The sequence below is a fragment of the Thunnus thynnus genome, chromosome 16, assembly GCF_963924715.1.
Source record: "Thunnus thynnus chromosome 16, fThuThy2.1, whole genome shotgun sequence".
Classification (NCBI taxonomy): Eukaryota; Metazoa; Chordata; class Actinopteri; order Scombriformes; family Scombridae; genus Thunnus; species Thunnus thynnus.
In genome coordinates this window covers 4111120-4123535 of record NC_089532.1, presented here as the reverse complement: position 1 = coordinate 4123535, position 12416 = coordinate 4111120, and the positions used below count along the sequence as shown (strand labels likewise).

The window sequence follows — 12416 nt, the reverse complement described above, 5'->3', positions numbered from 1 at the left end:
AGTGTCTGACACTCTGAAGGAGGAGTTGAAAAGGTTGATGGTCATAAGCAGGAAGGACTTCCAGTGGTGCGTCTCGGTGGAACGAGTCTCGCACTGAATGTTCTCCTGTGTTTGACCAGCACGTCATATAGTGAGTGGGAGATATTGTCCAAGCTCCACCCCCACCCAGCGTCACTGGCCTTGAGGATCAGTTTGTTGAGTCTGTTGGCGTCTGCTCCCCTTAACCTGTTGCCCCAGCAAACAGGAGAGCACATAGTCATCCTCAGCATTGTCCGGCAGATGTTGAAGGACCTCAGCCTCCTCAGAAAGTAGAGACGACTCTGGTCCTTCTTGTAGAGGGCTTCAGTAGCCCAGTCCAGCTTATTGTCAGCGTACACTCCCAGGTACTTCTCCACAATGTCCACACTGACCCCCCCTGGATGGAAACAGGGGTCACTTGCGTACCTGTTTTTTTTTTTTTTTAATCCAGGTGTGTGTAGGTGCCACTAGTATAAATATCTCCCTGGATCATTGCACACCGTGTAAATGCCTTTCTGCTTCAAGGTGTCCCAGTTTTTGTTCATGTGAATGTTATGTGGTGTTTATTTATTTTGACGCCCTTTACGTGAATCAGTCAAGTAAAGGGCAGAAACTATTTTTTTCAACCAAGGGAAGAAGAGTCCTAATTACAGCTGCAGCACTGAGTCTCTGCCCTACTTATCCGTGACACAAACTTGTTAGAAAAATTAGGGTAGAAAGAAATGAACTTTTTCTTGTTCAAACCTAAATGCACCAACCAATGAAACAGATACAAAATGTCTTTTGTACCTCGTCCTTACATTTCTACACTTTGTTTTTTTTTTATGTTTTTTGCTTTTTGGCTAATGGTTATTTGTAAATAATATATTTATTTAAGTGCTGCATGTCCTCTGTCATGTTTCTAATGGCTGCTGCAAGCTGAGTTTCCTTTTTCAAGCGACCAACACTCTAAACTATTCAACTGAAATTAAATTACCTTTTCTGTCTACTACAGCAGACATATCTGCACTGTACTGTTCCATCATCCACTTACATAGCTGGAGCCTTTATTTCCATAAAGCAAATCAAATCTTTTCATAAAGTGATATTGTGTTGTTATATCATGGGCAGGGCAGTCGGTCACACTGAGCCTGATTGCATCCTGCTACTCAACACGAGAGAGCTCCTCCTCCTCCTCCTCCTTCTTCTTATCTAACATGCAAACATGAACACACGTCTTGTCCTGCAGCTTGAGATGCCAAACAAATATTCACCGTGGAAAAGTGCACTGCTGACGTCAATTAGGAGGCCAGATAGATATAATTAGCTGCTCAGCTGCAGCACATTAAACAGCATGTAAACATACCTGCAAATGTCACTACGGACCTCTTAGATGTCGTTTTGGTCGTTGCTCTTCAAAATCCCTGCTAGAGACACACTGTTTGTCTGATGACTTGAAGTCACAGCAGTTTGTTTACTCTGTTTTCGCTCAGTAAAGTGTAACACCGGTAGCCTGCTGTCAATCAAACACAGACACCGACACGCCGCCCAGCCGGCTGAGGAAAAAAAAGGCACATTTCTGATATTTTTAAGACCTTTTTTTTTCTTCATTCCAATAATACAAAACTATTAACAATACATTTAAAAACATGTTGACATTATTTTTAACTGCAGAGGATCAAAGCAGTAGCTGTATGGACATAATTATCACCAAAACTCTGGTTAATGAAGTTCTACTGGAATAATGAGACGGATTCAAGCCTGAAAACAGAGATCCAGACATGATTTATGATGACGAAGAGTGTGTTTGTGTGTGTGTGCGTCATGCTGATGTTGGAATCTGCCAGTTTCAGATCTGAAAGAGAGTCAAACTGAACAGAACGACGAGACACGATGAGCTCAGAGTCTCTCACATTCCCAGACATCACACTCTTCTCAGTGGGTCACACACATCTGCTTGTGTGTGTGAGGATAATTTTAACATGAGCTCATCCGAGGTCATGAACTCGATTATAGACTCTTCTTTTTCTTGAATCTTCACCTGCTGCTAGTTTTTGTGTTAGTGTGTGTGTGTGTGTGCCTACAGATTAGGAACGTGTGCTTTTTTTTTTTTTTTTTTTTATGTGTGTGTGTGTTTGCGTGTAAAGACATAATTATGGGGGCTTGTGTTTGTGCACATGCATATTTGCACATGTGTGTATAATGAAAGCCTCGTGCTCGTCTCAGGGCGTATTTGTCCTGACTTGCTTGCAGAGGTGTGTTTGCATACTGTAATGTTTGTGTGCTTGTGTAATGACATGCGTAAGTGTGGGTGTGTGTGTGTGTGTGTGTTCTCGGCCTTGTTCCAAGAACAGATTTATACCATGTTTACGTCTTTTGATATGGTCATTGTCTCAGATTAGGTTACCATGGCGCCTTAAATTCCTGCAATGACTTCCCCGAGGAGCTACTGCTACTACTAATACTGCTACTACTAATACTGCTACTGCTACTATTACTAATACTGTTACTGCTACTATTACTAATACTGCTACTACTAATACTGCTACTACTAATACTGCTACTGCTACTATTACTAATACTGTTACTGCTACTATTACTAATACTGCTACTACTAATACTGCTACTACTAATACTGCTACTGCTACTATTACTAATACTGTTACTGCTACTATTACTAATACTGCTACTACTAATACTGCTACTGCTACTATTACTAATACTGTTACTGCTACTATTACTAATACTGCTACTACTAATACTGCTACTGCTACTGCTACTACTAATACTGCTACTGCTACTATTACTAATACTGTTACTGCTACTATTACTAATACTGCTACTGCTCCTACTAATACTGCTAATACTAATACTGCTACTACTACTATTGCTAATACTGCTACTGCTACTACTAATACTGCTACTGCTACCACTAATCTGCTATTGCAACTACTAATACTGCTACTGCTACCACTAATCTGCTATTGCTAGTACTAATACTTCTACTACTGTGACTATTACTATGGTCACTGCTGCTACTAATCCTATTACTATGGCTACTATTACTACTACTACTAATACTGCTACTACTAATCTACCACTGCTGCTACTACAAATACTAATCTGCTACTGCAAATACCAGATGCTACTGCATCTGCTGCTACTACTACTACTACTACTGCTACTACTCCTACAAGTACCAGTAAAACTATTATGATTACTGTTACTGATGATGATGATGATGATGATGAGTTTGTTCAATGACAAATAACCTTGAAATTAATGAAAAACAGATGAGACGCTGAATATTTGTACTACTAGAGAAAACGGTCGCAGCGTTCACGTGGACCGACGTGTTTGTGTTTGTGTGTCTTCAGCGAAACAGAACATCAACACTCTCGGTCACCAGCTGCAGATGAACCAACACTGTCTGGACACCGCCTTCAACTTCTACAGGATGGCGCTCGGCAAACAGCTGACCCGCGGCCGCAAGGCCTCCCACGTCATCGCCGCCTGTCTCTACCTGGTCTGCCGCACTGAGGGAACGCCGCGTATCCTTTATGTTCATTTTCTTTCTTTTATAAAGGTGAAAAAAAATTATTTGAGATGCTTTATGCATGAACGTGTCTTCTAGGCCTTAATGATGAATATAATGTCTTTTAGTCAGAAATATTGAATTTCAACAACTCATGTTTATTTATTAAGTAACTGCACAGAAAACCTTTATTCTCCAGAGGTTGATTTTCTGTTTTTCACTATTAAATTGAGTTATGTCTTTATATCTGATGATATTGTCTATAAATCCATTTAGAAATGATGTAAATATGCTGTTTATAACTTCAAATGTTGCCCTAAAACAATCTACAGTTTCTACATTACCAAAAGTTATTACTTCTGGTAGGTGATGATTGTCTGTTTCCATGGTTACAGTGCAAACAGGAGCCGCTAATAGAAAATGCAGTGTGACTTTTCATGGTGCACGTTCCCCAAATTGTAAGCAAATATACACTGAAACTCTCCTCCATCCATTCATACACTGATATTTGTCCTGTTACATTATAAATAACCTATCGATGTCGGCTTTGTTGGTCATGTGACCCTCACCGTGCACATCTGCTGACTGTAGCGGCCTTTCTAGAGACAGATAGAATGTTTGCTCCACAACTGAATGAACAAAGACACAGAATATATTCAGCTTGGTTTTACTGACATCGAACACATGCAAGAAAAAGTTTATGCAGTGAAGTTTTGGCCTGACTTGAAACAACTTTCCTTTATCATTTTCAGCTGCAGCTGTTGTATTGTCTTGTTTGTATGAGGCCTGTTTACATGTTCCGTTGTAAAAATAGTTTTGAATGAGACTGAATTAGTCGTTACTGCTGTTGCAATGCTTCTAATGTTTATGTGTTGGCTTGAAGCCCTAATGTCTCTCTCTCTTGCTGCGCTGCTGCTTATATTGCTGAGATTTAAGCCTCAGTTCAGTTATTTTAGTTTTCATTCTGTGAAGAGGAAGGATGGGATGGAAACTGTGGACCCTGAGGTTAGACCAGTAGGGAACCACTGGTCTGACTTATCCTGAAAATAACAACGTTTGACTTGCCAGCTAATACATATAGAGACTCTACCAAAAGCCTGTGATTACAGAGAGTGAAAAACAGCTCGGGACACTCGGGCAGGTGTTGACGCTCATAAAATCAAACCACACTCTAAAGTTAAACACCTAAAGCACCTAGTAGTACAGTTAACAAGTTAGCCACCGCCCAGCATGTCGACTGTGCGTATCTGTCTAATTATCTTCCATAATTGGAACAGAACATTTTCCTGCTGGCACGAGGAAACCCTTTTTTTTTTGTTTTAATCGCACGCTCAGCACCCGAGCAAAAGTTCACTGTTAGTTGAGACAAAGTTGTTTAAATTTGCATATCTGTATCTTAAGCTGATGGAGGATGACACATCAAAGCGTTCAGGTTACTTTTGATGTGAAGCAGGCCTCCCGTCACTGCCTTTCTTAATGTTTCATAATCCGCTAACGGCAGCTATTGAAGTCGAGAGTGATGTCATCGTCGGGGTAATGGGACTTTTAGGTTCATCTTTTTTTCATAAGCAGGGCGGCTCTTTGGGGGTTTTTTTTGTGCTCAGCGCGCCGTTTGTCGGTTTACTCCTGACTCGCTTCACCTCCGAGGATGATTGTGTTACGTAAGAGCAGCGCAGGGCAGCAGGGATAGGTTTACCTAATGAAAGAGGGGTGAGGAGTGCGTAATACCTTTCCTGCTGCATTGTTTACTGGGCTTTTGTGTGACTGTGTGCATGTGTGTGTTTGTCAGCACAAGCCTGTCTGTTTTGGTGCGTGTTTGTGGGGAGTGAGCGAGGCTTGCAGGGTAAAAATAGCTCGGCTCACTTCCTTTTCCACAGCTGGGTGAGTCTGTAATGTTGTCGCAGGGGAGAGTCAGGACAAAGGAGAAGGAGAGCAGAATGAAATGGAAACACGCGTCTAATCTGGAGTTTTAATTTAATGAGGACTAACCGCACCGCAGAGAAGCACCAATGTCTGGATTTCATGCTGATGTTCAGGCTGCAGACAGATGGTCCGAGTCTCTCTCTCTCTCTCTCTCTCTCTGTCTCTCTCTCTGTCTCTCTCTGTCTCTCTCTCTCTCTCTCTCTCTGTTTATCTTCCTTCCTGCCTTCGTTTGCCCCTTCCTCTCTAGTTTAGAGATGGGAAATAAATTCAGAACTACTGTGTATATATCCATGTGTCACTTAAAACGACTAATGATTATTTTCCCCACTAATCGATTAGTTGTTTGGAGGGAACATTTTTCACCATTTTCTGTGATTTTATAGACCAAAGACCAAGGTGACTTACTCAAATGTCTTGTTTTGTCCCGACCAACAGTCCACAACCAAAAGATATTCAATTTAATGTCATAGAGGATGAAAGAAACCAGAAAATATTCACATTTTAGAAGCTGTTTTCTTCTCAAATCTCTCAAAATGATTAATCCATATTGAAAATAGTTGCTGATTAATTTAATAGTTTGCAACAAATCGATTAATTAACTAATTGTTTCAACTCTAAAACAGTTTAATCAAAACAAAAAGAGTTGATTGTGACAGATTCAGATACTTTTTCAGCATGAAAATCGGTTTAAATATCCACTTCTCTGTCCTCCCCCCTTCCCGTCCGCTTCTCGTCGAACCAAACAAGGTGTTTTATTTCCTCAGTGGGACCCAGATGTGTTGAAGGACCCGCTGTCGTTTATTTTCCTGATTAAGGGAGTCATCTGTAATCTCCAGACGGCGTGTGCCGGGATTATCTTTTCCATTTCATCTGCGCTGCTGCTAATTCCATTGTGAGGCCTTTTTCAGCTGAACTCCACTAATCCAGCCTGGCAGCCTGGAGACAGGTGCACCTGTCGCCACGGAGACCCTGTCGCCATGGAGACTAACGTGTCCATGCAGGCTGGTCTCCAGGAGGATGGGATGTCCACAGGCTGATGTGGCGGCAGACGTGTGTGTGTGTGTTTTTGTGAGGTCACGGCGGGGCGGCGGCCGGTCCGTCAGTATATTTAGAGGAGTCGTCTGGTCAGAGGTGACGGTTCAGTGTCACGTTAGATTTACTCCCACAGCTGCCGGAGCTCAACGTGTTCATCTTGTTTTACTTGATTGTCCGCCGCGCAGGTGTAACGTCATAAATTCACATAAAACACATTTGTTTTGAATCGTTTTTATGTGAGAATTCAGACATGAGAGCATTTTTTTTTTTTTTTTTTAATGTTAAAACTATTGTGAGAAGTTGAAGGATGACATGGATTCAGACACTGCTAACCACGCACACATTATGAAACAATGGGGCCCCTGGCAGAGCGTCTCATCCTGCCAGGTGCTCGCAGTTGTTTTGCGTCTATTTTCAGTGGTATTTTGCAGATTATCTCAACTCTAAAGTTCTGCTGTCGGTTGGAAACAGACCTTAAACTAGAGGCTGTATAAATGCTTCCACCTGTATCATACATATTAGCATAGCATCGCGTAGCACACAAAATATAGTAAAAAATATTAAAGGAAACCTGTGATGCAGCTGTCTAGGACATTCCAATTGCTTTTCTAATTTTATGTGCCATGAGCTAAGCACACACTGTGCTGCTGTATTATAGTGGGGGGGGGGGGAATAACAAATATTAAATAGAAATAACAAATAAACATTAGATCAGGCTCTGATACCTTTTTCATATGTAGCATCAGGAGCAAAATAAAGATCTGAATGTTCCTACGTTTGACTGAGCCTTGTGACTTTCCAACGTGAAATCACTTCACTCTGGCGTCGGGCCTGTGTCTGGTAGGCTCATTCAGTCATTAAACACAAGGATCCACATATGTTACTGTGACATTAACTGTTGCTCATGTTCTGATTTATTGAATCAGGGAGGTCAATTTGTCATTTTAACTAGTACAACACCAGTATGTAATGTACTTTAAAGTATACTTAGTTTTGTTAGTTTTTCAGGTAAAGTGGCTATAATCGATATGTCTGAGCTGTCAGTGTGTTATGTGTCGGTTGTGGCTTGTAGTGATGAACCTACAGAGAATTATCAGCGACTCTACGGCTCCTCTCAGCTTTACGGAGCTTTATAGTGAGTTTCAGCTCATTGTTTATCTGTCCAGCTGCAACTTTACTGTTTTGGTTCACTCTCAGCGCTCTCATAGCGTCATTTTCGGCTTCAGCAGGCAGATATTTTCAGAGAAAAAGCTCTAAAAAGCCGCTGTCCACTACCTGCTCAGCACCAAACAGACACAGTTAGCTGTAGACTAGCTGGTGAACATAGTGGAACATTTAGCAGCTAAAGAGCCAGATATTTCCCTCAGGAGTTGGTAGAGAGCAAAAACAGAGCTAAAAGATAGTGAATATTGGACTTACATTCACCAGGTGGACAGAAACACGACTTTAAATGAATGCTGGATGTGTAAATAAGCAACTGTTTGCTAACAAGCTCAACATATCGACTTTAAAAAGGTGATGATGTGTTTTCACACCCCTCACGTGGCCAAAAAATCAGTTAATGCAGGTTTAACTTAATGTTTCCATTGTTTGTATGATTTGTTTAATGTTCCCTGTCAAGAAAGTTGTCAGTCACAATACAGAAAACTGAATTAACATGTTTTATCAAACCTTTCTGTCTCTCATTCTTCTGTCCTTTTGAGGTAATTTCCTTCCATTTGGCTTTTTAACTGGGCAAAAAGAAAATCATGACAAATTATTTATGACTATGAATCTTTTGTTTTAGTTGCCTTAACCAGTTTTTCTCAGACATGCTGCTGGATCTCAGTGATCTCCTGCAGGTAAGTGTCAGATCTACATACACACACACACACAAATGTTGCTGTTTTTAGCCTGAATAATTGATTTAATTCATGAAATCAGTTAAATGAGGCTATAAAAGCATTTAGGACTCACGACTTTTAAAGAAAACTTTTTCTTTTAACTTTAATGTGTCTTAATGCCCGCCCCGTTATAGCAGCCACTTAAATCCTCTTTACCTCTTACCGCGACTCCCATAATGCATCTCTGCCCCAATCACTTGGTCCTGCAGTCATCTTGCATTCAGACTTTCACCCATGTAATTAAACCTGAGTCTCGTGTATGTGTGTGTGTATAAATTTAGAAACCCCTCCATTTGTCTGCATATTTAATGGCAGCCGATTCAGAGTGAGTCAGGGGTGTGGTGGTGCTGGAGGAGGAGGAGGAGGAGGGAGGTGGAGGTGGTGGGACATTTCTCAGAGGCACAGCTGGTCAGGGGCTTTTATTTTTATGCACCCAGCTGTCCTGGAGGAGCCGGCCGCCCCACCCCCCCATCATCCACACCCTGACATGTGGAGGCTGGGAGTGGATTTAGAGTGGATTTTGGGTGGGTGGGGTTATCAATGTCCAGCATTTAAGGCTGCTGCTGCTGCGGCTGCAGGGCGGTGTAGCTCCACCAATCACTTTTTTATGGATCCACACCCAAACCACTTGTTCTGCTTTGCATTGTTTGGATGAATGACGAGGCTTTGTCAGTCTCAATCTGTTCTCACAAAGCTGCTGAAGTAGAGTAGGGGTATTGATCAGGGCTAAATCAATACTGAACGTAAATATCAGCTGTTTTCTGTGTTATCAGGCTCTGTTTTTTTTAATGAGGTTTCCAGTTTTTATGGATCCTCTAAATTTTGTTTTATTTGTGATGCATATCTCTGCACACATGCATGAACATCTTAAACAGGTGCAATGGAAAGTAAATAATGAGGAACATATTTAGACAGTTTCAGTCTGTCAGGGTCTCCTCAGGTCACAAGCAAGCCGAGGAAGGAAAGCTGTTGATCAAATGTTTTTCTTTATATAATAGCTTTTTCCAAAGTTACAATTTTAAGCTATTAGTTGAACCCTGAGTTATTTCTTTTTGGTCAAACTTTTGTTTCAAATGTCAAGAATGAACCTTTTTCTAAATTTAGCTGATTATTTTCTCAAATATTTCCCCAAACTGTGGATTGTCTTATGTTTCGAAGATGATGGAATACTGAGATTTGTTAAACTTTATATCACTTATCAAATCTCTCACCTCCTCTGTTTTTTATTACCAAGAAGCAGTGAACAAAATTAGGGTATTTTTCTCTATTAATCGATTAGTCGTTTGGTCTATAAAACGTCAGAAAATGGTGAAAAATGTCGATCACTGTTTCCGAAAGATCAAGATGCAACCTAAAATGTTTTGTCCTGACCAACAGTCCACAACCCAAAGTTTACAATCATAAATCATAAAGAAAAACAGAAAATATTCACATCTGAGAAGCTGGAACCAGAGAATTTGTAGCATTTTTTCTTAACAAATATGTGGAAATTTTCTGTCAATCAACTAATTGTTGCAGCTTTAAACAAAACATTTCATGTAGTCATTTAGCTGAATAGCAAATATCTTTTCTATCTGGCAAAACTTCTCTAGGGATGGTCTGATGGTCCTCTGACTTTTCCTTCAGCACCACCATGAGGTTCACATTTGTGGCTTTGAGTAAAATATCTCAACAAATATTAGATGGATTTCCCTGAAATTTGGTTCACAGATTCATACTCCTCAGAGTATGAACCGCTGATCCTCTGACTTTCCATCAAGTGGCATCATCAGGCCATCACTGTCACTGTTAGCATCCTGACGTTAGCATTTAGCTCAAGGACAGTCTTATAGATCTTTTGGCGCAGCTGTAGACTTTTAGTCTTTGAGTTTAACTTTTTAAATACAATGTAATTTATAACATTTGTTACTTGACACTGTCACAAGTTGAACCTTAACAGATTTGATAAGAAAATTGAAGGAATTTAGATTCAATAAGTGGATCTGATGCTGGATTCAAATCAAGAAAATGAACACTGGCCCTATTGATGGCTAACTTTAACATCAAGGAGCTACCAAAACCCCTTTATAAAGAATTTTATAGGTTTTTATAAACAAGCCTAGTTTTGAAACCTCAAATTGCAGAATACATTCAGAAGAGGAAAAAGCAGAGTATGTTGGCACTTCATTGTAGTTCCCCAACTTTAATCTTAAATAACAGGCAATGTTAGATAGCTTCCAGGTCCAGATCAGTCAAGTATTCTATACTGGCAGCATCAAACACTTCTGGGTTCCTTCACCGTCTTCTTCTTTTCATTTCATGCTCTGCAGCTAAAGACTTGCAGACCTGTTGACAGCAGCTGTTTGGCTCCGTGGTTTCTGCCTTCAGAACTTGTTGATGTTCACTAATTTTGTTTGAGTTCCTCTCAGTCATACGAGTCCCTTCAGGAATCCTTTAATTGAAAGCTGTTCCCGTCGAAGCCTCGATCGCCGCGACCACCTGTTGAGACGCAGCCGCGAAGTATCGAGTAACCGCACAGTGTTTTTGGTCGTAAAGCGTTTGGAGTTGACCTTCTTGACCCGGAAAGTTTCACTTAGCGCTGCAGTGGAAAGAGGATTATATTCTCCTCAGGTTTCACCAACGAACACCTCGTCTGCCGACACTCTGTCAGTCACAATGATCCTAATATCATGCTCAGACCAAAGAGGGAAGGTTTTCAGAAAAATTATGTCAGATTTGGTCATTTGTGCGTTAACAATACCTTTCTTTGCTGCATGAATATGTAAAGATACTAGTCAAACTTTTATACAAACTGGTAACAATATGTATAGTAAATTTAGTAAGAAATCAATAATAATGGAATACTTCTTAATATGTCATACAGGACATATCTGCATGAATGAAGCCATATAAGCTTTCACAGTTAAAGGATCATTGCAGTATTTTACAGTTTGTTTCTTACTTGTATAGTTGGTCATCATTTATATCAGTTATAACGTTGTACTCACCATAATTCCTGAGATTACAGCGTCTCCCTGAGTTTAGAATAATATGCATGATAAACTCCAGTTGGAAACACGACGTTCAAAACATATTTCTTGAAGAATGAATAGTTTTAAACAGTCAGGCTTTCTGTTTCGTGCCTCTCGGGTCGGATCTTACTGTGCTGTAAATTGGAAAGGAATTACATGTTTTTTTACAACGTAACAACTTCCATTTTGGCGAGGTCTTGTTTTAGTAAATTATGTATCTCAAGAAACAATCTGGTTGAATAAAGGTTAGAAAAACAAAACAAAACTACAAAGTCTGGTGAGAAAGGAAACACGAGCAGAATGATCAGACATACAAGCAAACAGTTCACCCAGATTATTTCAACCACTTTATTTGGAGGTAAAACTAATAGTGAGCGCAACTGAAATGTTTGTAATAATCCTTCATCGTACAGCAAACCTGTAGATGCAGAGCTACAGTAAAAACAGAAGATCAGGACGTCTGGCTGTAAACTGGTAGATGTCACCGTGTAACGGACAGTTTGAGTAATAACTTTACCGTCACCTAACCTGGAGGTTTGTTTACAGCCTGTTTGATCATCTGACTGCTCTGATCATCTTTTTCAGATCTCGACTATTAACTTTGCGAGTATTGATAAGAATATTGCCAAAACTAAGCCCCAAGCTTAGATTGAAAGTTCAGTCTTGACCTTCTTCCTTTGACAATCATCACAAGGTCCATTTAGTAGCTTTAAATATACATTACATTCATCTGGAGGAGCTGGTGAGGAGCTTTTGATTGTATCACACAATCCTCAGCAGATGAAGTTTGCTCAGAATTGCAGTTACTAAAATTTTAGTTTTTTTCTAAGTATGAAAGCTCCGGAAAGGCTACTAAATGGACCGTGAGGCGAGATAGTTCTGTCAACTGTTGTTTGTAAAAGGTCAAGAATGAACGTTCAAATCCAAACTTTTAAGCGAACGTGGATGAGAAGCTCTTTAAAGTGCTCAGAAAAATGGATCTCATCACAAGGTGTAAATGTCGACACCTTTTTATAACAGCATATACAAAAA

General features: G+C 40.2%; 1 protein-coding gene across 1 annotated transcript in view; it reads left to right on the top strand.

Annotated features, from left to right (window-relative positions):
• Window positions 1-12416, top strand: part of LOC137199729 (transcription factor IIIB 90 kDa subunit-like) — a 125420-nt gene that overhangs the window by 11672 nt on the left and 101332 nt on the right. The window contains exons 4-5 of the mRNA XM_067614232.1: window positions 3375-3548; window positions 8300-8331. Of these exons, the coding sequence (XP_067470333.1) occupies window positions 3375-3548; window positions 8300-8331 (206 nt within the window). The remainder of the gene's footprint in view (window positions 1-3374; window positions 3549-8299; window positions 8332-12416) is intronic.